General features: G+C 36.0%; 1 protein-coding gene across 5 annotated transcripts in view; it reads right to left on the reverse strand.

The window, feature by feature from the left end:
• Positions 1-27,433, reverse strand: part of PARPBP (PARP1 binding protein) — a 53,612-nt gene that overhangs the window by 5,559 nt on the left and 20,620 nt on the right. For all 5 annotated transcript variants that reach the window (XM_080558573.1, XM_080558570.1, XM_080558569.1 and 2 more), the window contains 3 exons: positions 14,681-14,864; positions 11,033-11,211; positions 6,995-7,076 (listed from right to left, as the gene is read on the reverse strand). In XM_080558573.1, the coding sequence (XP_080414699.1) occupies positions 6,995-7,076; positions 11,033-11,211; positions 14,681-14,864 (445 nt within the window). The remainder of the gene's footprint in view (positions 1-6,994; positions 7,077-11,032; positions 11,212-14,680; positions 14,865-27,433) is intronic.

The raw sequence follows: 27,433 nt of genomic DNA on the forward strand, positions 1-27,433 counted from the left end.
AGCTCAGGTAATAGCAAGCTTTTATTGCTTATCTAAGCTGCTATCATATTTGAGAAGTCGTGGCAGTTCAGCGAAGTTCCTGCTGACTGGAAGAGGGGAAACATAACCTCCCATTTTTAAGAAGGGAAAAAAGGAAGACCCGGGAAACTACAGACCAGTCAGTCTCACCTCTGCCTGGCAAGATCATGGAGCAGATCCTCCTGAAAACTATGCTAAGGCACACGGAAAATAAGGAGATGATTGGTGATGGCCAACATGGCTTCACTAAGGACTGATTGTGCCTGAAAATATGGTGGCCTTCTACAACAGGGTTACAGCATTGGTGGATAGAGGAAGAGCAACTGACATCACCTACCTGGACTTGTGCAAAGCATTTCATACTGTTGGTGACATGGACAGTGGGATTGAGTGCACCCTCAACAAGTTTGCCAATGACACCAAGCTGTGTGGTGTGGTCGACATGCCGGATGGAAGGGGTGCCATCCAGAGGGACCTTGACAGGCTTAAGAGGTAGGCCTCTGTGAACCTCATGAGTTTCAACAAGGCCAAGTTCAAGGTCCTGCATCTGGGTCAGGGCAATCCCAAATACAAATACAGGCTGGGCAGAGAATGGATTGAAAGCAGCCCTGATGAGAAGGACCTGGGTGCTGGTTGACAAGAAGCTTGGCATGAGCCAGCAATGTGCACTTGCAGCCCAGAAAGTCAACTGTATCCTGAGCTGCAAGAAAAGAAGCATGGCCAGCAGGTGGAGGGAGGTGATTCTGTCCCTCTAATCTGCTCTCATGAGCCCCCACCTGGAGTGCTGCGTTCGGCTCTGGGGTCCCCTTTTAAGAAGGGCATGGACCTATTACAACGAGTCCAGAGGAGGGCCACAAAGATGATCAAGGGGCTGGAGCACCTCTCCTATGAAGACTGGCTGAGGGAGTTGTTCAGTTGAGTTGTTCAGCCTGGAGAAGAGAAGGCTCTGGGGAGACCTTGCAGCGGCCTTCCAGCACTTAAAGGGGGCCTACAGGAAAGCTGGGGAGGGACTCTGTCAGGGAGTACAGTGATAGGACAAAGAGTAATGGCTTAAACTATGATTTTGCCAAATCCATCTTTTTTTTTGGGGGGGGGGGGGGGGTGGTGGTGACATTATACCAGCTTTTTGCTATCCTAAATTAACTCACTACTGATTTGAAAACAGCCACAAATCACGTCATTATTGGGTTTTGAGAGTACTCAAAATTCACAGGCAGGGATCCTTGGAAAGTAGTCTAGGGGTCTTGTAGAAACAAAAATGGTATTTTTGACACAAGTGTGGTTTATCAAATAACTGATTCCAGAAAGTAATAAAAACTTTCTTCGGATTTTGTGCTGACATAACCTTTGTTTCCCCTTCCCCTTTCTCCTCCAGGTACTCATCTTTTCGGCACACTACATACCCATAGAAACTACTAATAAGTTTAGTGTTCCTAATAATCATATTCCAGTCAGAAAATTTCTTGATACTATAGATGAGAGAACTACCTGAGGAGGATTATTTTCTCCGTTGCTATGAATTTTCTCTTCACAATTATAGTGGGCATACAGAAAACTCTTGATAACTACCTGTTGATAGTTTTCCAAGTCACAGTTTATTTGTACTGGAATCACAAATAGGCAAAAACAATTTTCTCAAGTAACAGCATTTAGGGAACTAAGCAATGAAGAATAACAGAAATGCTTGAAGCTAGATATTAAGTCATTTTACATAAGCATGAACAAGTCACATGAGAAAGGCAGACTGGAATTTTTTGCTTTGTGGAGCTTTTTCTTTGGAAGGATTTCTATACACAGTAAAATTACAATGAACTTAAAACATGCCAAGATTTGTTAGAGTTCTTTAGCCACAAATTCTTTTAAAACTAAAATTACAGTTTTGTTCCCAATTGGAAGAAAACAGTGCCTCATATAGGAAAAGTTATCTACAGTTACATTAGGAAGAAAAAAAAAACATGCCAAACTACTGAAAGCTCTTGCAGCTGTTGTGGGGTAAATGTGTTAACAATGCAGCAGGATTTCTAACACAATGCATCAAAAGGCCAAAACAATCCTGAGTTAAAAAAAATAAAATAAATTTGTTACTCTCTCACATATTATATGCTCACAGCCTAATACGTTTTAATTCCTTCCTTCTTAACCGCTAGTGTTCTCAGCTTCACCCAACCTCATTAGCTCTGGTACAATACTTTCCCTACAGCTTGAAACTCCAGTTAATCTTTTCAGGTGCAAAAGAAAGACTAACATCTTTATTATGCGACCTGTTTATTGCCTTAAATTGATCTTTAATCTAATTAAAGGAGACGATTGTGACAGTCATTCCATTCCTCTCACACAACAATAAGTACTGCTTGCATAACCCCACTGCATTCAGCAAAATCAATAATCAAATAGTGGGGTTTTAAATTAATGAAAGTATAATTCCTTCTACAATACACCACTCCCCATTAAGACACTTCTCTTTAACAACAGATAGCAACCTTGAAACACAACTGATTTCTTAATTTCATCATCCTATGAGAGGATTGAGTTTCTTATTATTTCTCTTTCCTACTTCTGCTGGAGGGAATGAAAAGGTACAACATACTAATTCCCCAAATTTCTCCTTCTTTGAAGTGGTGGCTTTGCCTTCTAACAAATGTCCTTATAGTTAGGTGAGCTTTTTGCATATGTTCCAGTATTTAATGATTGCAAGATGAAATATTTCTTTGTCTCTTTCACTGTTGCCAGGAATTGGTTTTGATACAACGGAAAAAGTCATAGGTTTATCTTATTTTTAAATACAAATTCCAATTCATAGCTACCTGTTTATTTTTCCACTCTCCGTATTTTTAGTTACTAAAAATATGTTCATGATATTATGCTGTAGGTTTAGATAGTATCGATCTGCAGTTCTCCACGTAATTCTGCAGATGTGAGAAATCACTTCCTCTTACAGAAAGAGAGGGTATAATTTTTTTTTATTTTTTAATTTAGTGAAGTGTCCCTTTCTTCCTTCATTTACTAGTTTTTCCTAAACTTCTTTATTCAACACATGCTTCTTTATGGGACTCAGCACAGAACCAAGCTACCGTGTTTTTCTACTACTCTATGTACTCACCACTGCATTCTTCTTCATCTCCCATATATCATGGAAAAGGAGATTTCTATGGGAAAAATCCTATAGTTAGCAGACTAACAATCTAATCACATGCCAGAGGCAGTCTGGAAAAAGGGTCCTTAGGACAATTTTATGGAACAAATGCTACCATCACATATACTGAATAAGAAATTTCTCAAAAGAATCACTAACAACAAGAAGAAATATCATGTTTCTACTTTCCTTATTCAGAATACATGTACAGAATCTCTTCTGAGTCAATTGTTAAAATTAGTGCACCGTACATAACAAAATTCAGAAGTGTGAATTTTACAAGCAACCTGTACACATTTGCAGACAGTTGTATGAAATAATTATGAAAACTGACATTCAGCATAAGAAGGTGATAAATACTACTACAACACTTGAGATCTGTGGTTATGGACAAGAAATGTATTGTGTTATGTGCTGCACAGTAAAGACAGAACAAAAATTATTTCTACCAAGAGACACTACAATCTAAGACAAGAAATATATGGATTCATAAGGAAAGGAGCCCAAATTAGTCACTGTAATAAGCATCAATCTCAATACATAAAACTGCTAAGTTTTGAGGAGAGGCTGATTTAAAGGTACTAAAAAATCTTTAAATGAGGATAATGAGTTTTGCAGATATCCACAGGAAATCTCTTCAGCCATAAGAAAAAATATAAAACAAGACAGCTGGAAGAGCTAGTCTCAAAATTAACAAACCAACAGTGAAAACTAGTATTGTAGGCTGAATGTAAGAACAGATATCTCAGGGCAGCAAATCAGAAATAACCAATGTGGCTGGGATGGGTTAAAACAAGTAGCTTGTATCTACTACAACTTAAAGAAATAGACTGATACGCAAACAGAAGAATGGCATTTAGCATCTAGCCACTTTGCTGTTCAGTTGTCAATCTCAGTGAAGACAGGCCAAAGCTGAATCTATCAATTCCAAGAAAAATATACCACCATGATCAAAAAGCAAGATGAATCTTTAATATATTATAGCTGAGTGGACGTATGGATAGAGAAGAATATATTCCAGAGCTGTTATGGCGCAAAAAAACAGTAATAGAAAGGATACTGTCCCCAACGTTAAATATATGAAGACAGACAGACATATCATTTCAACATCAACAGGTGTTGATTCACAGGACACTATAGAAAAAGTTACAAAATCTGTTAGTTTTGACAAAAGACATACTTAGATTAAGTGTAGATTTATGAACAGGATAATACTTGAACTTCTGTTTGTAGATATATTCTTCCACAAAGAAGGTACAGAAAGAGAAAAGTGAAAGACAGGATCCTGTAAGTCTTCACAATAAAAGGAAGAAAAGAAAGGAGGAGAAACATGCAGAAAAAAACCTGTAAAAATTGTTAGAATGGTAAAAGACAACCTGGAAAAGACAAAATAAAAGATGAATAATGCTTCAAGAAGGAAAGCAGGATTTTCTGTGAGAGAATGGAGATCAATGACAAAGCGCAGTGAACTATCTCTGAGTTTCAGTTAGAAAAGTCAGTAGACATTTTGGCAACAGTAATTTCAGTTGACTGGAAGAAGTAAGCCTGAAGTGAGCATAAGAATAGCAGGAGAATAACTGTAGACTTCGCAAGCATACAGTGTAGGTTGGATGGCAATATTTGGCTGATACTCAGAAAAGAGAATTGCAAACAATGTGAAACATTCAGGCATCACAACCAGAGTAAGAATTTGAGTCTATACTCATACATAATTGCAGACTATTTACATTTTGAACTGTATTATTTTTATTTTCACTTTTTTTATATGGAAAAACATTGTGAGATATTTGGCCTCAGTTCTATGCTGGACATTTTCTTTCTGGTACAATAGTGATACATTGGAAGAAAGCCATGAAGAATGCTTACAATTAGTAGTGTCAGTTTAGCAGCCCCAATGTTGCTCTGAAACATTTGAGTTTTGTAGATCAAAGTGGCCATTTATGTTAACATTAGTAACACATACGTTATCATTCACATTGCTAAAGTATGTAAAGAGTGTCAACCATCACATATTTAACCTACAAAAGGTAACACTATAAGCAAACTTTACAGTCCAAGACACCAAAGAAAGTCTAGAAGGACAAACCATAGACTTTAGACCTGTCGCTTGTTCCCTCTTAATTTTGCTTTTCTTAAGATAAAAGATCTTATAAAAGTTTATATTTCAATATAGTCTTCCCCATTTATAATAGGCACCTTATGAGTATCAAAATTGGATTTAGAAGTAGATTGAAAGACCTCAAAAATTATTGGCTAAAAACACTAGATACTTAATTCTATTTTGCTAAAGGCGTATTCAGTGTCATGGTGAAATCAAGGCTAAGACAAAAGTCCTAGAGAAAAATAGACTCTTGTACTATGTTAATAAGGGGCATAGGAGTCACAGCAAACTTGTTAGGGTCAGGCATTACAAAAGCAGCACAGGAGATTGTCATATCAGAGACTTTTGATGAGAACTATTATTTGCACAGCAATTCTCCATGGTAGCTAATCTCATGTTTTTGATTAGCAAAAACATATGTTTCAAAAAAAAAAAAAGGCTTCGTAATATGAATCAATCTCAAGTCTCATATTTTTGACAGTCTATATAAAAAACTTTGTATGTTTCCAGTAAATCATGATAAATTAATTGTAGATATTTTTGATGCTGACTATAGCTGTTCATGAATCAAATTACAAAACCTCTGTTTAGATGAGAAAATTATTTCAATGTATTATGCAATCAGAATATCACATTTTTTTGCTATTTGATGAATAAAGCTGCAATTTAAATATGCTATTTATAGCAAAATTATCATGAAGATCTTTTATCAGCTCCAGTCTTTTCAAATGTTTTCCTATTAGTTTTAAGTTAAATTTCACCTTAATTAGTGCATGCATCCAAACCACCAGTCCTCCTATTTACCCCTCTAAAAAAAAAACAGTCTGTATGGAATTGGAGTATGTTTAAAACACATGCTGGGAATATTGACAGTACTTTTCATTTTAATTCCTTTTAATGACTTTCTATTTCTCATACATGTAATATATTAAAATTCCCTTCATCTTCAGTGGCAGAGACATATTTTTCATTATGCTGTTCCAAAACTAATTCTGATGGCCTATAAAACCTCTGTTGCCTTCCTTACATACTAATTATATTCGTGCTTTCATCTGTTGTCAGAATAAAGTTTGTAAAGAATACTAAGTCACTACTTTCACATTTATCGCTCTGTTGAAATTCTGTGGAAGATATAAGCTCTCTTTCCAAAGTCTCAACATTAACATTTGACAAGTTTGAGAAAAAGAGACTATGTAAAATGCAATTTTAGAAAGCCTGCAATATTCAGAAACACTGAAGTTGGTCTTTTCATTACAAACACTCACAATATCAACATATTGTTGTAATGCTCGATTTCATCTACAAAATAGCATGGATTTTTAAAAAAATGTGTTCTGAAAAAAATACAATGAAAAAGTAATTATTGTTTCAGAACTGAAATCAGGTCCTTATGTTCAATATTATTTTTGCTTTCACATAACTTCAGTTTTAATTCTATAGTCCTGACATACATAGATGGTTAAATGAAGAAATATAGACTAACTCAGCAAATTGCCATTAAGAGATCTTCTTCATGAGGAAGTATTTTTAAGTTTAAAGCCTCTTTCTCTTCCAGAGTGTTAGATGTTTTCATTTCATTTTAATATTGCAGTACTGTTTGAGTTAGGCCACTATTAGGTAATCACTTCTTTAGCTATGGACTACCTTTCAGACAAGTATTTGAGATTTTTAACACTATTATTTTCATTTTAGCATTATTATTTCAGTGTATCCATCTGTGCATAATGATTCTTATGCAGTACCTTAATTATTTTTTCATCCATAGATTTCTGAATACGCTGTCTAAGAGGTTTTGGGGAAGATCCATCGGACTGTGCTGGAGATCTATATTAAAAAGAGATAGCAAGTATTCAGAACATATGCATGCAATTAGTTAAGAAAAATAATTACCATAGCAAGCTCCTCAGAAGCAGAAAGCCAAACATTTTCTCTCTCCAAACCTTACTTTGTTTTCTTCCTTCCCGAGTAACCACATGTACCATGACAACTGAAGACTGCATAATGAAATCAAACCTACAGTTTCAATTTCTGGTATCCTTTTGCAGTAAGTTTACAATAGCTCTGCAACAACAGTATTATTGGTAACGTTGCTGGTGAGTTACCAACTTAGCATTCTACTTCCACCTCTTTGAGCAGCATATGGCTGACATCCAGAATAATTTTCCTCCTGTTTACATACTTTTCAACAGAAGTACTCTATGTATGAAGTACTCTTATGTATATTCACTTCTTGTGAAGAAGTACTCTTATGTACATGTATAGTTACATAAGTTAATGAAAAAATTTGATGTATAAAATGCAAAAAGATGATGCATATAAGAGGGACTTTTTTGCTCTTGGAAAAAAAAGGAATCTGTGCATATGTAAATAATTATTTCTCAGTTTTAGCTCATGGCAGGCCTGTGCATATGAAGACAGTTGTTTATTTTTAGAACTCATTATTTATTTAATTTATTTAGCTCATTCTATTCAATTATTCTATTAATTATTCCATAAATAAAATGTAGTGTTTAGTTCATTCTTTCTTTTATTTCCATTTTTCTGTGGTGCAAAATTTCTGCATGCCCTTGCAATATATTTGCCATTTAAATTGCCAAAATATGTAGCTTTGGCGTGCTCCCATCTACTCTGTTTTTATGGCTCATGAGCCCACCTTGTAACCCATAGCGACAAAATCCTCAGTGTCCCACTTTTCCGACACCTGATGCTTCCTCAGGATAAGTGGTTGGTTAAATTATCACTACTTCTCCACTGCATGGATATGTGAGCTTTCTTTTCAGAACCTACAAAATTGGTTTCCAAGAGATCTGTTGCTTTGTGAACCAGGCCAACATGTTAATTTTCCTTCTCTATATAGAAGGAAATTAAAAAAGCAAGAAAAGAAAATGAGCAAGTAGTAATGACTGGCTTTAGCGTTAATAGAATGGGAAGATGACGGGAATGGTATAAAAAACAGCAGCAAATAAAAAGTTGCCCCTAAACCTACAGGTCAGTAAAGTCAGGAAAAAAGCCAGAAAAAAAATATTGCAAAGACTTATTAAAATACTTAATCCTTAGTCATGAAAAATTCAACTCTAAAATGTAATTAGTATAATCAATTATATCAGAATCACCTTACTTTGATTTCAACATGATCACTATATTTTTATGTTTGCTTAAAAATTTTAGAAATACTACAGGAAAAACAGCACAATTGCCTTGCATGCAGCCTTGAAATAAAATAAAAATTAAAACATTAAAAAGAAGGGAATTTTATTTGCACTTCTATAATGCATACCTAAAAGGAATATTTTCAAGAACATTGAAACGAGCTCCTTATGAAAGGAAAATATTTGAGGTGTACACTGAAAGACCCATTAAGTTAGAAAAACTTCAGCTTGGTTTGGATGTTCCAAAATATTGAGGATGTATCATCATTGCTTACATTTCCAGTTCTTAAATATTCATGTATTCCACAAAATTACAAAAATATATTTTCCAGTTAAATAAAACCAACAAAACAGTTAAACAATACACAATACCTGCTTTTCATCAATAGTGTTTTTTATCAGGATTTCAAAACAGACAGCTATATCTACCCATTTAATTTAATCTCAAAGTTTATTAAAAAAAAAAAAAGAGTAAATCAAAGAAAGTAAAAATCCTGAAATGTTCAAGTTTTAAAAATGAGATGCTCTCATTTAATTTCAGTCTTCACCTGAAAAGCAGCAGTGTTCTCTTAAAATAACCATATCCTACACAAAACTGCCCACTGGAAAATAAAACCTAAAGCAAATTGACCACTAGGAAATATTAAGGAAAACACAATAATTTAGTGTAGGTTACAATATAAATTCCCAGATAGCAGCACCTCCTTACACCTACAAGGAGAAGATTTCAAGTCAAAAAAATGCCTTAACCTTTTGGAGAAAAAATCAAGAAAGGTAATTTAGCTGAAAAATCAAATGTGGTAAGTGAAACCAAAGTACTCAGTGGGCACTCTTATTCAGAAATAGGTGGTTTAAATTTCATTTTAAATTAAAGAGAGTTGTTTAAGAAAACAAATCAAGATCTAGCTTTGAATAATAGCAACATTAATTTGGAAGAAGAATTCAGTCGGGCCTTGATTCCATTCACATTGAGCATTATTCTAAATCAGATTAAGCTCTTTTTATTTTGATAAAAATACATCCCAGTTGGGGTTTATTAATTTAATGAAACCACTTTAAAAGTAATGTGGATCAATTTTCCTGAATCAGAAAAAATGGAAAAATAAGAGACTTAAATATTGGTTATTTTAAACACTTTCCTTAATTAAATAGTAATGTACACAGCTATAGATATTTGAGCAGTGAAAAATATGTAAATATATTGTTACAATCTGCCTGCTGTATTAAAATATATTACAGGGTTAACCAGAATTTTTATTAATGAAACTATTTTTTCTAAATTTTATTAGACTGTGCTTGTTTGGTTGGTTTCGTGAAGGAGGTGGAACTATAAATCTAATGGAACCCTTAAATTGTCCTAAATTTAGGATCATCCATTGTCCAATTTAGGACTAAAAGACAAAGGTGATACAGTTCTTATATAAAAAACAAACAAACAAACAAAAACATCAGTAACCTAGAGTTGCACAGTGTCTTAGATACGTTTGCCTTCTGTATTGCTAAGGGCCTTACATCTGGAAGTCTAATGCTTGCTTTCCACTCACAGCTCTGCATCCTTTCACCCAGGCTGCTAGGGCAGAGTTTTCTCTGTGGCATTATTATTCCCTTGTTATTCTCTTCCTTTCCTGTTTTCCTCATGACTGTACACTCTGATAGTGTTGCTATAGGGGGTTCTCATGGACAGCAATTACCACCAGCATAAGAAACACTCCTAGTTCCCCACTTTTCCTACTCTTTCATTGTTGCCTTTTTTATTATTATTTTTCTTAATGCTAAGGAACCAAAAAATGTGCAAGCACAGAGCTTAACAGCTGTTTAGCCCTGGTCCTGATGAATAGATGCTCCAGTCTCTGCTAATATCATCAAAAAGCAGGTACAATCAACAGTGGGGTTTAGGAGGTCCTTATGAAAACAATATAGTTATCATGGGAAAAGTATTACTGGGGAACCAGCTGCTGTATTGCAGAGGACGCTTGTACAGGAACCCTGGCTGGTCACTGGGGAGAGTTTTCTTTCTTCTCTCGCTCTCAGTTTTATTCTTCCCCCAAAATAAATTTCAACATTAGAGTAACATATTCCATCAGCTACAGCCCCTACCAATAAATCTTCACGCATGTGAATTTGTTTCAACATGCTTTGTGTAAAACTATCCTGACTGGTGGATCACGATATGAAAATCTATTTAACTATTTTAAATTATTCTCTGAAAAATAATGACTATGTAGGAAGAAAACAGGATACCAGTCAAAAATCTTTTGTACCATACCTAGACAAAGGAGGAATCTTCAAACTGAATATAAATGCAATCAGCTACCAAACACACGTTATTTGAACTTAAGAACATAGATCAGCATTTGGAAGACTTGTTGCAAAGGATACTCTTTATGGGTTTGTGCAGCCCAGAAATGTAATAGCCCAGAAAGTCTATATTACAAAACCACATTGAAAATAACGAGGAGGTAGAATACTTCCAAGAACTGGACACTGTCCTAAGAACGCTTTCCTTTCACACCTACCCTCACAAGAGACTGCAATTTGGTCACTTGCTTAGTGTAAGTAATGTCAGTTCCTTATTAGGTCACTTAGTGTAAAATCTTTTTTTAAAACAAACAAAAACCTTCTAGTACTCACCTGAAGAGTGTCAAAACAGAGGTGATTCCAAACATATTTAAGTTTTCATCATCACATAATAATTCTTCTTTGTTCTTGGTAGGAGCACTGACTGCTTCTTCATCCAGAAGAACTAGTAAGACCTTCACAGTATCTCTGCCACAATACACAGTGCCATGGTTTATGGAATGCATCTTTGGCTGAAAGTAAATAAAATTAAAGAAAACATACTATTGAAAAGATTTAAAAAAAAAACACACAAAAAAAACAGATAGTAACTCAGCCCCAAAAGCAACCTATATCAGCAGAAGATGGGAGAATCTCCTCCTCCCCTTTCCCAGGAAGCATTTATGGGGTAACCTGACTACAGGGAAGATTCTCCTTCATCCCAAGCAACTAGTAGAGTTTAGATCATTGCCAGCTGGAGGCATACACTGAAGAGCATGTCACACAAATATTCAAATCTGTGATGAAACTATGCAGTAGAAATTAACGTATTATTTCCTCACAACCAATTTGAGTGCTGTGGGGCACACAAACTTTCTAGAGAAGTCCAGCTCCTGTAACTGAATCTGCAAAAGTAGTTGGTTAAAAGTGAGAAATCCACCAAGATTTTGACAAGAGGCACAATCCCCTGTTGTTTGGAACAGAATGAATTCCTCAGTTTTCCACAAGAATCAAGAAGTCCTTAAAGAAAATAATAATCCACATCTGGAAGTGTTCAACACTACAGCCAGTAGATATAGAACTTCATAGCCACAATGGGACTGCAAGAATTGCAAGTTCGCAGCATTTCTTTTAAAATTTCTAGGAGTTCTGTAAAGAAATTTAGTGCTAAATACACAGTAGTAGGTTTTAAAAACCACTGGCTTCCTTATTTACCAATTTCACAGAAACATAGTAGCCTGACTTTGTTCAGGACAGGACAGGCAACAAACTGCATTTATCTAATCAGTAAACTGCTTTTAAACACAGTCTTGAAAAGATCAAATTCTATTTCTCTGCCTATTTGATTACATCAATTATGTATGTAGCTTTCAAGAAACCATAGCAACACATGTCAGTCAGTTACTATAAGTTATAATCAATAGCTAGAAATAGCAATTACACAAATCGTTGTTATACTTGGTTTTTCAAAATTGGCTTATTTCAGTAACATTTAATTTCCTCAAAATTTATTCTGAACCTCTTCATTACATCACCACATCACAGATTTTTATAAAATGTCATGAGTGTCACGGTAAATTTGTCTTAATAAAAAAAGTATGAGTTTGGAATCAGCTTGACTGATTATACACGAAGACAATATAATAATAATCTTGAGAGTATAGCATAACCTCCTAACTGCCAAAAGATGACCTTCAAAATTCTCACGTAGTACTACAACAGTAGCTTGATACGTTTACCATGGAGTAAAATTCAATTGTTCAAATACAATAGAACTTTAGGCAAGACAACAATCCCTGCCACAAAAATCTTGTTCGTTGTTAAAAATCGTGGTTCAAAATATTTTTTCAAGAAAATTATTATTCATCTTTCAAGGGTAGTAACAGTTATCTACTTCAGACTATTCTGTCTAGTTCCAGAAATGCCAACTAGACTCCATTTGCAGCAGTGAGTTTCTCAGGAAGAAATTAATCACAATTCCTATTAGTCACTTGTGAAGGCTTGAACACAAAGTTGTGCTTCATTCTGCATAAAATATTGACTTTTTCTATAGCTCTACGTCCTTATAAAACAGATATGTGCAGGAAAACTGAGCACTGATGTAATTTGTTCTCAAAGTAATAAGTCAACCTCTGATGTACAAAAAAAAAAAAGAAGTAATATCCCATCAAAAAAATAACTTATTCTGAATACAGAATGAGTTTTGTGAAAATTGTAATGTTCTTGTTAAACAAAACAAAACAAAAAGATATATACGAAGCTCAGCACAGAGTATTAACTTTTGCTGTCCTGAGATCTTAATGGAACAATACAGACGCTCCAGTTTTCCTATATGGCTCAAATTCATTTAGAAAACTTACGGAAATTTTTCATTTTTAAAATCAATAATGGCAATCTGCACTAGTACAATGTCCATCTACAGAAAGCTCCAATAAAGTCTGCAATTTGATATAACAGCTTAACTTTTGTCTATGCTTCCTTTGAGAGAATACTAGATTTCTCAAGCCAACCAGCATATCGGTCATATCCAGACCACAGTCATCTCTGACAGCTCTCAGTTATACCCAGACTATGTTGCATACAGATATACTGTGGCGAGTATGGTGAAAAAGATTAGCTTAAAGCCCATCATCCTCTGTTGTATACTCAAGTTTCTTCACAGAGAAGAGCTATAGTAGATTCTTCACATTCACAAGCAGATAGGTTGTTCCAACAACTGGGAAAAATTTCAACATAAAACCACAGACTCACATTAACATAAAGTTCATAAGCTGCCCGCAGTTGCCCATTTTGAGAAAATGTTAGCTTCATTCTGTTCTTAATGGAATTAAGTATTTCTATATTTCCTGGCATCAGGATACAATCATCTATCTTCTGCCCCTGCAAGGATACCGGTAAACATTTCTACACACCTATTAGACTACAAACTTGACCTACGCAGAACAATAAGAAACATGAACCACTTTGAATGAACCACAGCATTATTGGTAAATCTCTCTGAAGAAATGAAGTCTTATCAGAACAGTCATACTTGGCTGATAACAACCTAAATCTTTTTCAGAAAAATTTATCAAGCACCCAGGTAGTCAGGTGAAGACAAAGACAGAAATGATACGGCAGTCAATTTTTCAGATAGAGCAGATAAAGAAAAACACAAAGACACCAAAGGGAAACAGGGAAATGATAGATTCAGGAAACACAGAAAAATGAGGATGTTGTTCAGTGGAAACACATATTTAAACCGATTTAACTACTCACTAGTCTCTGGCTGTTTTATTTCTTACTGAGAAGTAAAAGCATACTGGGGAGTCTGATAAATATTCTATTAGAAATCTTGTTACTGTGGGGTAATTCCAGTGATTTGACAATACAAAGCATTCTAAGAATATACACACAATCAAAAAGTCCAGAAGTTTAAAAAAGTTTCCTAGACAAAAATACATGATGTTAAACAATATTTTGAGTAACCGTTATGTAAAATACAGTTGGTTGACATTTTCATTAAAAAAATATTCTAATATAAACCCGAGTTGATTCAAAGTACAGAAAATAAGGTATTTAACCTTATTTTAAGTTTTTTACCCTTAATAATAAATCTGTGTATTTTAATCAAAATTAATGACATGTGTTCTCAAATATTAATTCCACTTTCATTAGCACTTTTTTTGCCTGGAAACATAATAGTTCTACTGCCTTTAAATTTCAGGACAATTTAATAGTTATAAGTATTTACATTCAGAACTGCTGCAAGAAAAAATTAAATTTTGAAGAGTACTTGATTTACAATTTTGATGTAGGAAGTTTAAATAAAACATCTTTTTGAAATCCACACTGTAATCCTTAAGTATAAGTCTCTCAAGAATTTAAAAACCACAGCGTAGAAGAAATGACTAGGAAAAGATAATGTTCTATATAAAAGTCTATAAAAGAAACAAAACAGGAGAAGGACATTCGCTTTCTTGTAAAGTTAAATAGTAAGAAGAACAAAAGAAGTCCCATTACCCGTGTTGGACTAACTCCAGTGGTGCTGGCAGTCAAGACTTCATGTTGTGAATCGATAATATTTTTAATCTTCAAATCCAAATCTTGTACAACTTCCTCTACTGACTGACAGAAAGGATCCCCATTGCTTCGGCCTTTTATCAAATGCATCTTCACTGTTGACAGAATTCGCCCCCCTGCGATTCTGAAAATAGGCACGAGGTCATCTCCACATTAATCTTGGCAGCACTTTAGTATACCTATTAGTGTTGAACATAGCCAGTCTTCACAGTTAATCAAAACTCTTCAGAAAACAGCTTTGATCTTTTAAATAAAACAGCAGTGTAGAAGTACTGTCCAACACATAATAGCTTGCTTAAGAAAAATAGAGATTATAAGAAAAGGTAATGAATTCAGCATTTGTAATACTCTGAGCTGCAATACAAAACTAATTTTTCCATGAAGTTCAAAGAAAAGTACTTTCTTTAAAACTACAATTTCTGTTTTGCTCATAAATTGTTAAGTGTGAACAAAATGTTTCGCTGGAACATGGATTCCAATTTAACATCATATTATGTTTTTGAGAGTTTTGTGCTTCACGGTAGCGCTTTAAAATATCGTGCTTTCAATTACATTTAAGTGGATAGTAATTAGACTAGATGAACATTATTTTTTGCCATAAGGCATACAATGTTAATCCTCTTTTTCATCAAGAGAAAAAATACCTACAGAAAAGAATGTGCTATTTTAATTATGCAATATCCAGAAATGTCCATGATGTTTGACATCAAAAATATGAATAATTTAATATGATTGATATCATATTAATATATCATATTGATATATGATTGAGGAGCTGTATTTCAACAGTTCTTTTGGAAAACACCTTCTCATCTTATGAGTGCACCTATACTATAGGTTGAGACTGTTCCTTCATTGTCATTTCATTGTCCTGTAGCTTGAACCATCCATACTGCATGCATGATAGGCTACTTTGGGGATTGCTTTTGGATTAGAACTACCAGGTCTCTCTCCATCAAAACTCTTGAGCTATTAGCAGAGGATGATCCAATAGGCAGTATAGAGAGAACTATACCATGTTTCGGTCTTCAGACTTGCAAGACATATAATCTATAACATAGCAGGCTCCCAGGTAAAGCATATGATCCTGAGTATGTAAAAAAAAAAAAAAAAAAAAAAAAAAAAAGCAGTTCTGGAATAATCACAAGAATACCCAAAGATCTTGGGTCTACAGAATGACTACGGGAACCAAGGCTCTTGTAAGAGCGTGCCTTGAATTACCTCAGACTTGGTGAATGAGGAGAATCAGTTATAATTCCAAGAACTTCATTGGTCATTTATAAGTACGTCTTTCCTCTCAGGTATTGGAAGTGCTGCCCTGAACAATACTGCTCAAACATAATAAAACAACTTAACGAAAGTGAGTATAGTCAGTCACATCACAAGAATGGAAAATCTAAGTGTTAGGAGTGGTGAATTGTTCAGTGTGCAAGTGTAATGCGTAATGAATAGGTGCAAAAGCCATACAGAGATATGAAGATAGGATTCCACTACCATGAGTGATGCCTACGAAGAAGCAGGCTAAGCAAATGAGCTGGGGATCACAGATCTTGTCTCAGAGTACACAAACAATATAAAGACACCAAATTTGTCTTGACTACTTTAATTAGATAATAATGAAGTGAAAGATTAAAACTCTTGAGCTTAAAGCTTAATTTTTTCCAGTACTTACACTAATGACGACTTTGTATTTTAATGACTGATTACAACAAAACTCAAATATTAATGTTTCAAAAAATCTAAAAAATCTCCAGAGGTGTAAAACATTCAAATTAAGTGAGAGACTATCTTTTTACCATTGCTTGAGCTTGGGCAAATAAAAAAGCAATGCAAGAATCAGCAGCTCAGCTACACCCTAATGCATCTCTTTCCCAAAGCTCTTTGAAGTTGCTTGCTGTTTGGAAACTTTATCATCAATTCTACAGTCTACTCGAAACAGGAACACATCATCCAGTCTGACAAAGTTGATTACAATAAAGATTCCCCTCAACCCACCAAGCAATCATTTATCTTCTGTTTAATATCCCCTGTATCTAAGGACTTCATTATTTTCCCATGACACTTGGTTTTTGATTTCATTCCCTTTCTGTTTGTTTTCTCAACCTTTTCAGTATCTGGTACTCTGTACTTTATTTTATCTCTAATTTACGTGTTCATTGATTCCCTGCCCTTTAACTTTTTCATTTACAGAGTTATTTTCACCCTTGAGTACCAGCTGATAACACACGTAATAAAAAGGAACAAATAACATCATAACAAGAGGCACAAAGGATTCATTCTTTACAAATCTTATTCCCAGATAAAACAGGCAGAAGACTGTGTTCAGAAGATACCTGAACTGAAATTAGAGATTGAGACAGCACTCAGGAAAAGTGTCGTATACATGTGCTTTGTCCTTACAGGGCGTTTAATTTATTATCGCTGTTGGAAACAAGACCCTGTGCTTGTGAATCCTTCTTTTGAAGAAGTATAGTCAAATTTTATATCCTTAAAAAAATGAAAATTCTCTTCAGTGACAGCAGTGACTCTCAAAAAATGAAATGAAAATAAGCAAAAAAACAGCATTCCAGTCACCACATTTGTGACAAAAACTTTCCAATGAAGTTAGAGATGTTTGTGATGCTTAGTTCAGTTATGAGACTGATTTCCTGTCAGAAGGTTGTTTTTTTTTTTTTAAGTAGTTTTGTAAAGCCAAAGTATGTCAGGCAAAAACACCAAAAGCAATTCTGTTCATTGTGAACTCTGCTCTACGATTTTTCCTCTACAGTCTCTCTGCTTCAAGATCTATTGCAGTAATCCATCTTCCTTTTCCAAATAACCTGCAGTTTCTTTTTTGGAATTAAAGAAACATTAGCTACTTTCCTGCAACATCTAATAATTGTATACTATGGCCAACCCTAATGAAAAAAATAGGCCATTAAATCTTGCCTTCAAGAGAAGACTTACTAAAGTTTTAATTTTATTTATTTATTTTTAAGAGTTAGGTTTACAATCCAAATCAAAGTAGAAATGCACCGTATTAAGAGTAGCCTAACATTATCTATGTCAGACACCAATAGTTTTGGTTTTACTATACCATGGACTGTACAAAATGACTCCATATTTATTCACACATCCTGAAGTCTGAACTATTGGCACCTGTGGTAGAAATTTTAGATACATCTATGATGCTGCAAATCACACCTCTGCCAAAAAACACAAAGCAATGCCAACACCTTTGATACTCTGCATGCCCTCGCCAAGAGTGAGGTGATGGCTAACTTTTCAACTTCCTTCACACTTACTAGCTCCTGCTTAATTCTCCTGAAAGGATACCTTGCAAACTCAAAGACAACTATGTTTTGTACGCATTAAATTCTGAAGTGGAATTTTAGAATTCCTCTTCATGCTGGGAGCACCTCCAACAAATGAAATTCTGCCTGTCTAGATTCATGATCCAAAATATAAAATAAGTGGGCAGGGCTTGAGAAGAACAAGGACTAAACCAGAGGAAAACCAGTTTGTTTATATTGATTTCTGTTAAAATACATGGAGGGAATGGTGCCAGAGACCTTGCTGTTTTGGATTATTCTGGCTTAACAAGACTCCTGGTAAATAACTTAGAAGCCCTGAAGTTAATGTGAAACATTTTTGGCTTTTCTCCAGGTCAGAAACAGATATTTCTACACAATTCTCAGCTTTAACTTTTACAGATTAAAGATTATTCAGTTCACATTAGATTTGCAGGCTTGGTTACACAGATAAACTTTTGCTTTCCAGAAGTTCAAGCACAACGTATGCACTTAGCCAAAGGAAAGTCACCATGTGAAGTCTCTCTGCACATGGGTCAAGAACCATCCAGATCTTAAAAAGGATAGTTTAAAAAAATAAAATAAAAGAGAGAGAGAAAAGGAAAAAAGAAGGTGGTGTACCTCTGCTCCAAAAAACACAGTTCAGTCTAACCACAAGAGAATGAAAAGTTCAAGGGGAAAAAAAAAATCATTCAGTGCAAGTTGTCAAGAGGTAAGAAGAGAGCATTGCTGAAGAAAGTCCTGTCTCAGAGATGCGTACAAGAACTCTAGCCAAGTCTCCCGATGCTTCTTGCCAAACTGTTTTATTTCCCTCAGCACTAAACTGACACTTTCCAAAATAATACCCTCAAATGAGAAAAGCATTGTACTAATTGAGTAGTATCTGTTCCACAAATACTGCATTGAGCCTAGAACTCTAGGACAAACAAGCAGGTGAAGTGATTGACCGAAGCTGCCTTTGAAAGCCAGGTTCAGACCTTTCTGCCTACGGAAGTCTTGAGCATACCCGTATCAGTTCCACAAATTTTACATGTGTGCTTGTGTGTGTGCATATGTAATATATACATTATGGGTGTGCATATATATATATATAGATGCTGGAAGAAAAAGGATTATTCTATACATAACAACATTGGACTACTTAAGATAATCATAATTTTAATGCTATGTGTAATAAGTAACTCTTGATTACCTTGCAGTTTTTCCTCTAAGGAAAAAAATTTGTGATAAAAACATCTTCTATGTTTATTTTTTTGCTTCTACTGCCCAATGCCAACTAAGGATATTTGCTATTAGAAGTAAAGTTCATCTAATCTCTTTTTCTCCCCATATTCCTTCTTTTCCAGGAAAGAGTTCCAGTTCCCCATCTGATATACACAGAACTAACTGGAGCAAAGAAGAGGAAAAGTTTATTCATACTTCAATTAGAATTTATATAAATAGGCCAAGACATAAAATGCTGATCTAATGTGTGTGGATTAGTTACTGATACACTGTGCCATAGCCTACACCATTTTACACCAGGATATGATATAGCAAAAAACATTATGTTGTGAGCTTTTTCTTGTTAAAATCTTGAATATATTTATAAAATGTTGAATCTACTTTTTTGGTGCTATTTCATAAATATCTTAAAGTGTACTACAGAAAGCCCTAACTGACCAAGTCTTATAGCTTCAAAATGTACAGTCCGGCCAGTCTAAGCAGGAGAGGCAGGAGAGGCATTCTTCTGAAAGTTATATATGCCATCTACAGTACAGACTGAGATGGTTAGGGCACTGTCCAATACAGTCTGTTCAGTGGTAGAAGAATATCATCTGTCTACCAGAAACAACAATTCATTGTATCAAAAAATATTTCAAGAAAAAATCATCTTGAAGATGAATTTATAAATTAAACAATAAATGTAACAGTTCTATTTCAAGTGATAAAATAAGTGACCTGAGCAACTCCAGATCCACTAATAAGACTTCATTGTTACTAACATTAATAGAAAGTTTACCTAAAAAATGAGGTTAAAAGGAAAACGTGGTAAAAACTTTTTTTTTTTTGGGGGTGTGTGTGGGGGGGGAAGACCCAATGCCAGATTACTTTGGTACATCACTCTTCTATAAGTTTTTATTTCCTAAAATACCTGATGAACTTAAATACGCTGTAGAATATCTGGTGTAGCACTAGACAGTAAATGTTTACATGAACTGAATAGGACAGAAAACTGTTAGCCATCTTGCAATTCCTAACAGCTAGAAGGGCAGCAAAGGTTTGTTTTGAATATGAAATTACATGGACCATGTTATCTGAATTCAGGTAATTTTTGCATCAGCATAAGTTAAGACTGTTAATTCTTCTTAATTCTGAAACAGGAGCACAAAACCTTGAATTCAAGAATAAACCTGGTACATTAAACCAAGTAATGCAATTTCTCTAGGGCAATAGAGACCCGGAGAGACCTTGTCCCCTTCCAGTTAGGATGCCTGCTAACAAGATTTCTCTGATGTTTCATTCAGATCACAGGCTGCTGACATGAAATATTCTAGAACACAGTGTTTCAGTCTTACATCCTTGGTCTTTTAAGTCATATTGTAGGAGGGATTTCTATCAAACCCAGTTAGCAGCAGACATCTGTCAGTTAATACTATGACAGATGTTGTAAAATAGCAATTGTTTTAAACCCTAGCAACATAATTTCCTGTTCAGACTCACAAGTAACAATATTTCTTTGTTTAAAAGATATGTACTGAAAGAAATGTCAACTAGAAAACCCAATGCTATCTTTAGCTATAACAAAAATAACCAAAGATAATCCAGAGTAATTATAAACATTAAAACAATACAAAACAAAAAAAAACTTTTAGAATCAACCACCTCGCACTGACTGGCAGGGAATTTTCAGACACAAAGCCTGGATCCAACAATACAGTGGTGATCTCCACTGAGTGGACTCAATTGACAACCAGCATGGCTGGTCCAGGACTGCACAGTAAATCCACAGCAGAGAGGAGCTAGACCCAAATATTCCTTCCTTTCTTTGATGGCCTGCATTATTCTAGCTGTTGAAAGAAACAAAGAAAGTGTCCAAAAAACACCATCACCTTCTATTACACAGTCCCACTTAATTCTCTTCTTTTATTTTGTTCCCAAAACAGTTAGGACAGAGGGGTGAGTGGGAGAGGGGAAAGCATGTGATCGCACAATTCAGGACTATGTTAATATATGCATCTCAGGTGACTGAACTTAAGACTTCACAGGAAGCCTCTAAGTGTTTAATTTTAGACTTAATGTTCTGTTAACATTTTTTAAATTAACAAATTCCCATATATTTTAGATTAGTTGAACTAATTTTAGATTAGTTGATCTCCTGTGTAGCATGCGCTAGGTGACCCTGCTTGAGCAGGGGGGTTGGACTAGATGATCTCTGGAGGTCCCTTCCAATCTCAACCATTTTGTGATTCTGTGATCATTGTCACCTGTTCGCTAATTTTGACCGTTGCTGATCCTTACCATCAAATATTTAACCAGGAAGACTTATAAAAGTAATCTAAATGATTAATTAGATTCATTCTTATGAACAGCTCCAGATCATATTTTCAGAAATAATAAATTAACACTTACGCTTCTGTAGCTTCTGACAGCAGTGAGGAAAGCATACAACAAAAACTTAATATATTTCCTTATTCCCTTAAAAAGTTCCCTCCTGCCTTCCTTCTTCCAGCAATTCTCTACAAGCTCTCTCAGCCTGGGAGACCACTGTCCATTCTCAACTCTCCTGTGCCAAGGTGACTGTTAGGAAGATCTGCTTAAGAACAACTATCCAAGAAGTGAACAAGGCTCTCAAGACAATTCTTACTTTCTAAATTCTATCCATTTTTAGTATCCTGCTTCTCAGGAGAGTTTAATATAAAAGACCTACGATGGTTAAGTTTTAATAAGAATTGACAGAAGGAATGGCTTACTATCATCAGCATGAACCAGCACTAAAAGAGGAGCATACAGTTCATGTGGGATTCATCTCACCTGCCCTGTAGCCAGAGTAAAACAGATGTCTACATGAAGATAAGAATAAATCACATGCTAGAAATGTTTTCTTTGCATCAGTGCTTCTAAAGGGAGGTTTTAAAAATAAAAACTATAATGTAAAATTTGTACAATTGAATAAATCATATCTTCTGTCTCTGGTTGCTTCTATTAAAAATATTTTCAGATCCTGAGCCTGCTTATGCCCTTTTGCTTTACCTCACGTGTCCCAGTCCTATCTACTATCTAAATTTATTTTTTAAAACAGTCTTTTCTTATGTTGAGGTAGCTAAACTGTATTTAAAAACTAATTGTATGCCTTGGGTATTTTGCTCTTACTGAGATTATCACATAAACAAGCTTCTCTGCCAACCTAGCATCTAAATGACATCAACAGGAACTCTTCTTACAGAACTGGGGCACTAGTGTGCGAAGTTAATATGATGCAGAAGCACTTCCATTTATTTTCTGGAAGTATATCTTTTGCAGAAAAAGACTAAAGTAACATACAAAAAAAAAAAAGAGTTGAGGATATGGACAATATTCAAAATCTGATAAAAAGCAGAACAGACTCATGAAGCCTATTCCAAGAACAGGAAAGAATATATCAAAATTCTATTATATTAGGTTCAGCATTTTTACTCTTTCATTTCAACTTTTCTAACAGAGGAAAAAATAGATGGCAAATGTAGTTATTTAACTTATGCAGCGGGTAAAAGTATCTTGAAACAGATTACAAACACCTAGTCATCATGGGACAGAGGGCAAAATCATAGCCTTTTTGTTTATTATAGATTTAGGAAGGTATTTTAGAATTTAAGAACTGAACAGATGTCTAATATTTAAACTTTAAATTAGATGAAGAGACTAAACTAATTCTATTCTCAAATGAAAAAAAAAAAAAAAAAGATTTCAACTAGAGTTTCATCTACCAGGGTAGAAGAGCTGGAGAAAATCAATGTAAAAAGCAATACAAAGTATAGATGCTCTTAACAGAGTAGTAACTGTGCCTTTAAAGCCAACCCAATATTTTTGCTAAGTATGTCATTAAAAAAAAAAAAAAAGGTAGTTCATGTTAGTGTAGGTTTCAAATTTTCAACAACAAAGTTTTTATCAGTGAGCTTACCTATATTTAAAAAGTAACATTAAAAGAAAGTAAGAAGTATATCAAAATACTCATACTTCAAAAACTTCAGCTCAAACAATGAACATTTATGCCTTAAAATCTAATTTTTTAAACCATACAGAACTACACCTATGGTGAAAATCCTTTGGAGTTTTGCAGGTTATTACATCCACAAAAAAAAGCACAGAAAAAAAAAATCCTTTTCCTTAGTATTTTTCCATGTTTCTACCGTCTCTTTTGCTGGATTGCCAAAAATGTCTGTCTTCAGTATCTTCCACCAAGCTAAAAACAACCCTTCCTCAGGAAGTGTCACTGTCTAAAACATTTGGTACCTTCTCAAGAATTTACTGCCAAAAACAGAGTTGGTGTTCTCTCAGTGTCTGTTCTCACCAAGATTAATTTGGGGTATTCTCCATACCAAGCAATGTTCCTCAAGTCCTGTGATGTAGCTACTAAAAGACTAAACAAGTATTCTTCTTAGAATAAGACTATGATGAGCAGCCCTGCATGCTCCATGTTACAGTCCCATTGTTCCACCACAAGATATCCAACTTAAGTTGTCCCTATATGTAATCACACTTTCCTGCAATTTTCTCAAAGTTATCAGGATTGGAATTATGGGCACGAAGCTGCCAGATGGCTTCTCAAATCTCGATTAAAAGAAGGCCATGGAAATATATGAACAGTTTAATATCTGTATCATGGCATAATAGCAAGTTCCTTCAGTGAAGTCCAGTACTGATACAAGTACCATAGAACCACAGCCTCCATGTCTTCACTTTAATCACAGGAATATACTTGAACTTCTATATCTAGGACATAATGGTCTGTGTATTCTCCAGCACCAGCATGAATTATGAAGTTAAAAAAAAAAGGACAGCAAATTACAGTAATCACAATTTAATTAAATGCCAATAGCAGTATTGTACAATTGGAGCACTTAAGATACCACACTTCCACTGTGATGTCATGAGTCAGACTTGCCCTTGAAAGAACATTTGAATTGATTTGTAAACAATTTTTTCTATTTTCTTGAAAAAAAAATCTAAAACATTCTCAATATTAGGTTGAAATGAATTACAGAAGACAAAATATATCAGTATTTCCATTAGGAAGTTAAATACCTCAGTAAAGCAGAATTTACTTCAAAATTATCTTGAGACACATTAGACTAAGTGGCAGGAATTTTCAGGGAAAATATTTCAAGAGTCCGATTGAAACCTAATTTTTGTTCTTATAATTTTTTTTTCTTACATAAGCCTTTCTGATGTTTTATTATTTCTTTACAATGCAATAATATTTTTAATTAAATTACAAGCACAATGTTTATTAACATGGTAGAATGGTGATATAGTCTAATTTGGGTCATTATACATGTAACTTTCACTGTAAAGATTTAAAGACCAAGATATACATTTACAACTGTTCTATAAATTAAGACACTAAGAAGATTAGAGCATCTAAGTTTTCAGTCCTTCACTTTGCAAATACTCTATACAGTGTAAAGAGATTCACTCAGTTAAACGTAGAATAACAAGTTAGGAAGAATACGAGCTCCAAATGTGGTTACAGAACTACAGCTTCATTGGTGAGACTGACAGCTGGAGTGCTGCAAAAGATGAATACAAGCTCTTCAGAAATACATGTAGGAAAGACAAGGTCAGGGAGTGCCCTTTTTATGCAGGAGCAGCTCAGAAGAATGGAGGACCTCTTCCATGGGACAGACAAGAGACTGGTTGAGAGCTTGTGAATCCGGATCAGAAGAGAGACTAGTAAGTGTGACATTATAGTCGTTTTGGTACTGATCAACCAATCAATGTTAGAAAATGGGCAAAGTATTCTTAAGGCAACTCTCAGAGGGCTCTATGTCAAAGACCCTGATTTTTGTGGGGAACTTCAACGCCACCCTGGACATCTGCTTGATGAACATCATAGTAGGATGCAAGAAGTCGAGATTTCTAGAGGGTGTCTGGGATAACTTCTGGGTGAAGGTACTAATGGGCCAACTACAGTAACACACTGCTTGGTCCACTATTCACTAACAGTGAGAAAGTGGTCAGGGATGCGAAAAATCAATGACAGCCTTGGCTGTAGCAATCATGACATAGCAGAGTTCAAAATGCCAAGGTAATGAGGAAGGCTAGCAGCAGAGTATAGGGCATTGCTTTAGGGGAGCAGACTTCAGCTTACTCAGTGAACTGGTATGTGGACTCCCATGTGAGACAGCTGAGAGGCAAAGGCACTCAGGAAAGCTGATATGTCATTAAAGACAGTGTATTACAAGAACAGAAACAGTCCATCACAATACTCAGGAAACCACAGAACTATCAGTAGACCAGTGTGGCTAAACAGTGAACCAACGACAGAGCTCCAGTATAAAAAGCCTTTGCACAGAATGATGAAATAAGGACAGGTTACAAAGAAAGAACTTAGAAACAGTACCTGGGTATATAAGGATAGTATCAGGAAAGCCAAAGCTCAACTGGAATTTAGACTTACAAGCAACGTTACAGGAGCTTCTACTGAAATTTTGTATTAACACACTGAACAAAGAAAATGGGACTTACTGAAAAGCAGATTTTACCACAGCAGACAGATCGCCGAGGCAATCAGCTCCAGTGCAGGCACGTTCCGCAACAGAGCAGGAGATCGCATCGTACAGGGAGGTTTCCTGAGCCAGGGAAACCCTAGGGGAGCGCAGATACCCTCCAGGCGCTGGCAGCCGTCATGAGAGCAGCTTATAAGGCGTGGCGGGGCCAGGAGTAGCAGTGGCCACGTCCACGCGTACAATAGGCAGCCCTAGGGAGCGAAGTGACCAGGGCAGGCCTCAGCAGTTTGCGCGGGTGGGTGCTGTCACTCTGCCACTTCCAATAGCGGTTGTAACCCACGCACAGGGGAGCTCCATTCATGGCATCCACCTGGTGGAAAGCTATGTCCTTATGTCCTCTGCATCTCCTGTGGCCTCTCCAGCCACAGGAACCAACACAGCAACCCAGACAGAGCTCCTGAGGGAACACGCAGCCCTCCAGGCCTCAGGCTGCAGGGTGGGCCAGCGTCTGATGGCAGCAGTAAGTACACCCGTTGGAGGTTTGCTCAGGTAGAACTGCTCGGCCTGGTGGCAGAGCTTCAGGAGAAGTTGGGTAGGCTGAGGAACATCACGGAGTCAGAAGAAGAGAACAACTGGTAGAATCATACTCTACCATCCCTGAGACAGGCGCATCGGCCAGCGACAACACAAGTAATGAAGGATCCCCTACCCTCTTGCCACCAAGCAGAAGGAGAGGACCCAAGAGACATGGGGAATCGAAGCAGGTTTCTACTTGGGGAGGCAAGCAAACCCCCTCCTTGCCTACCTCACATTCCCAGGTGCCCGTACAACAGGTATGAGGCTCTGGAACTTGATGGATGGGCAAACAATGACATGGATGAAGGTCAGTCTGGGTTGGAAGGGTCACCTAGGGCAAGTCTGCCTATCCCTGGTATCAAAACCCTACCTAGGCCCTAGCTATACGCCAATTGGACCCAAACCATAGGGAAATCCACTGCCTCCCAGATAAGAGACATCACTGGAACTTCACTAGCCTGCTACGGCCCTCTGATTATTATCCATTATTGGTTTTTCACGTTGCCAGTGAAAAAGTAGCAAAGAGAGGTCCAAGGACAATCAAAAGGGACTTCAGGGCCATAGGGCTATTGATTAAAGGACTGAGGCACAGGTAGGGTTTTCCTCTATCCTTCCAGTATCAGGGAACAATATTGAAAGGAACAGACAGACACAGCTGATCAATATGTGGCTTGGAGGCTGGTGTCATCAGCAGAATTTTGGGTTTCTTGATCATAGGACGGTATGTAAATGATGCCAGGCCTGCTGGCACCTGATGGGTTGCACCTTTCTCAGAGGGAAAAAATGATGTTGCCCAGAAGTTAACGGGGATGATTAATAGAGTTTTAAAAGATATTTGAAGGGGGAAAGGGATAAAACCCAGCTTGCCAGTGATAAGCTATGAAATGGCATGCCAAAATCTGAGGGACTGCATGCTAGTGAGATCCTTCAGTCTGCTCCACGAGGTGCTGGGGACAACGAAGCACATTTGAAGTGTTTCTACAACAGCATACACAGCATGACGAACAAGTAAGAGGAACTAGAAGCCTTGGCTCAGTCCCAGAGCTACATCACTGGCATATGCAAAAACTGGTGGGAAGAGTCCTGTGACTGATGTGTTACAATGGATGGTTACAGGCTCTTTAGAAAGGATGAACAGA

Source organism: Anser brachyrhynchus, assembly GCF_964034855.1.
Source record: "Anser brachyrhynchus genome assembly, chromosome: 1".
In the NCBI taxonomy this organism is placed as follows: domain Eukaryota; kingdom Metazoa; phylum Chordata; class Aves; order Anseriformes; family Anatidae; genus Anser; species Anser brachyrhynchus.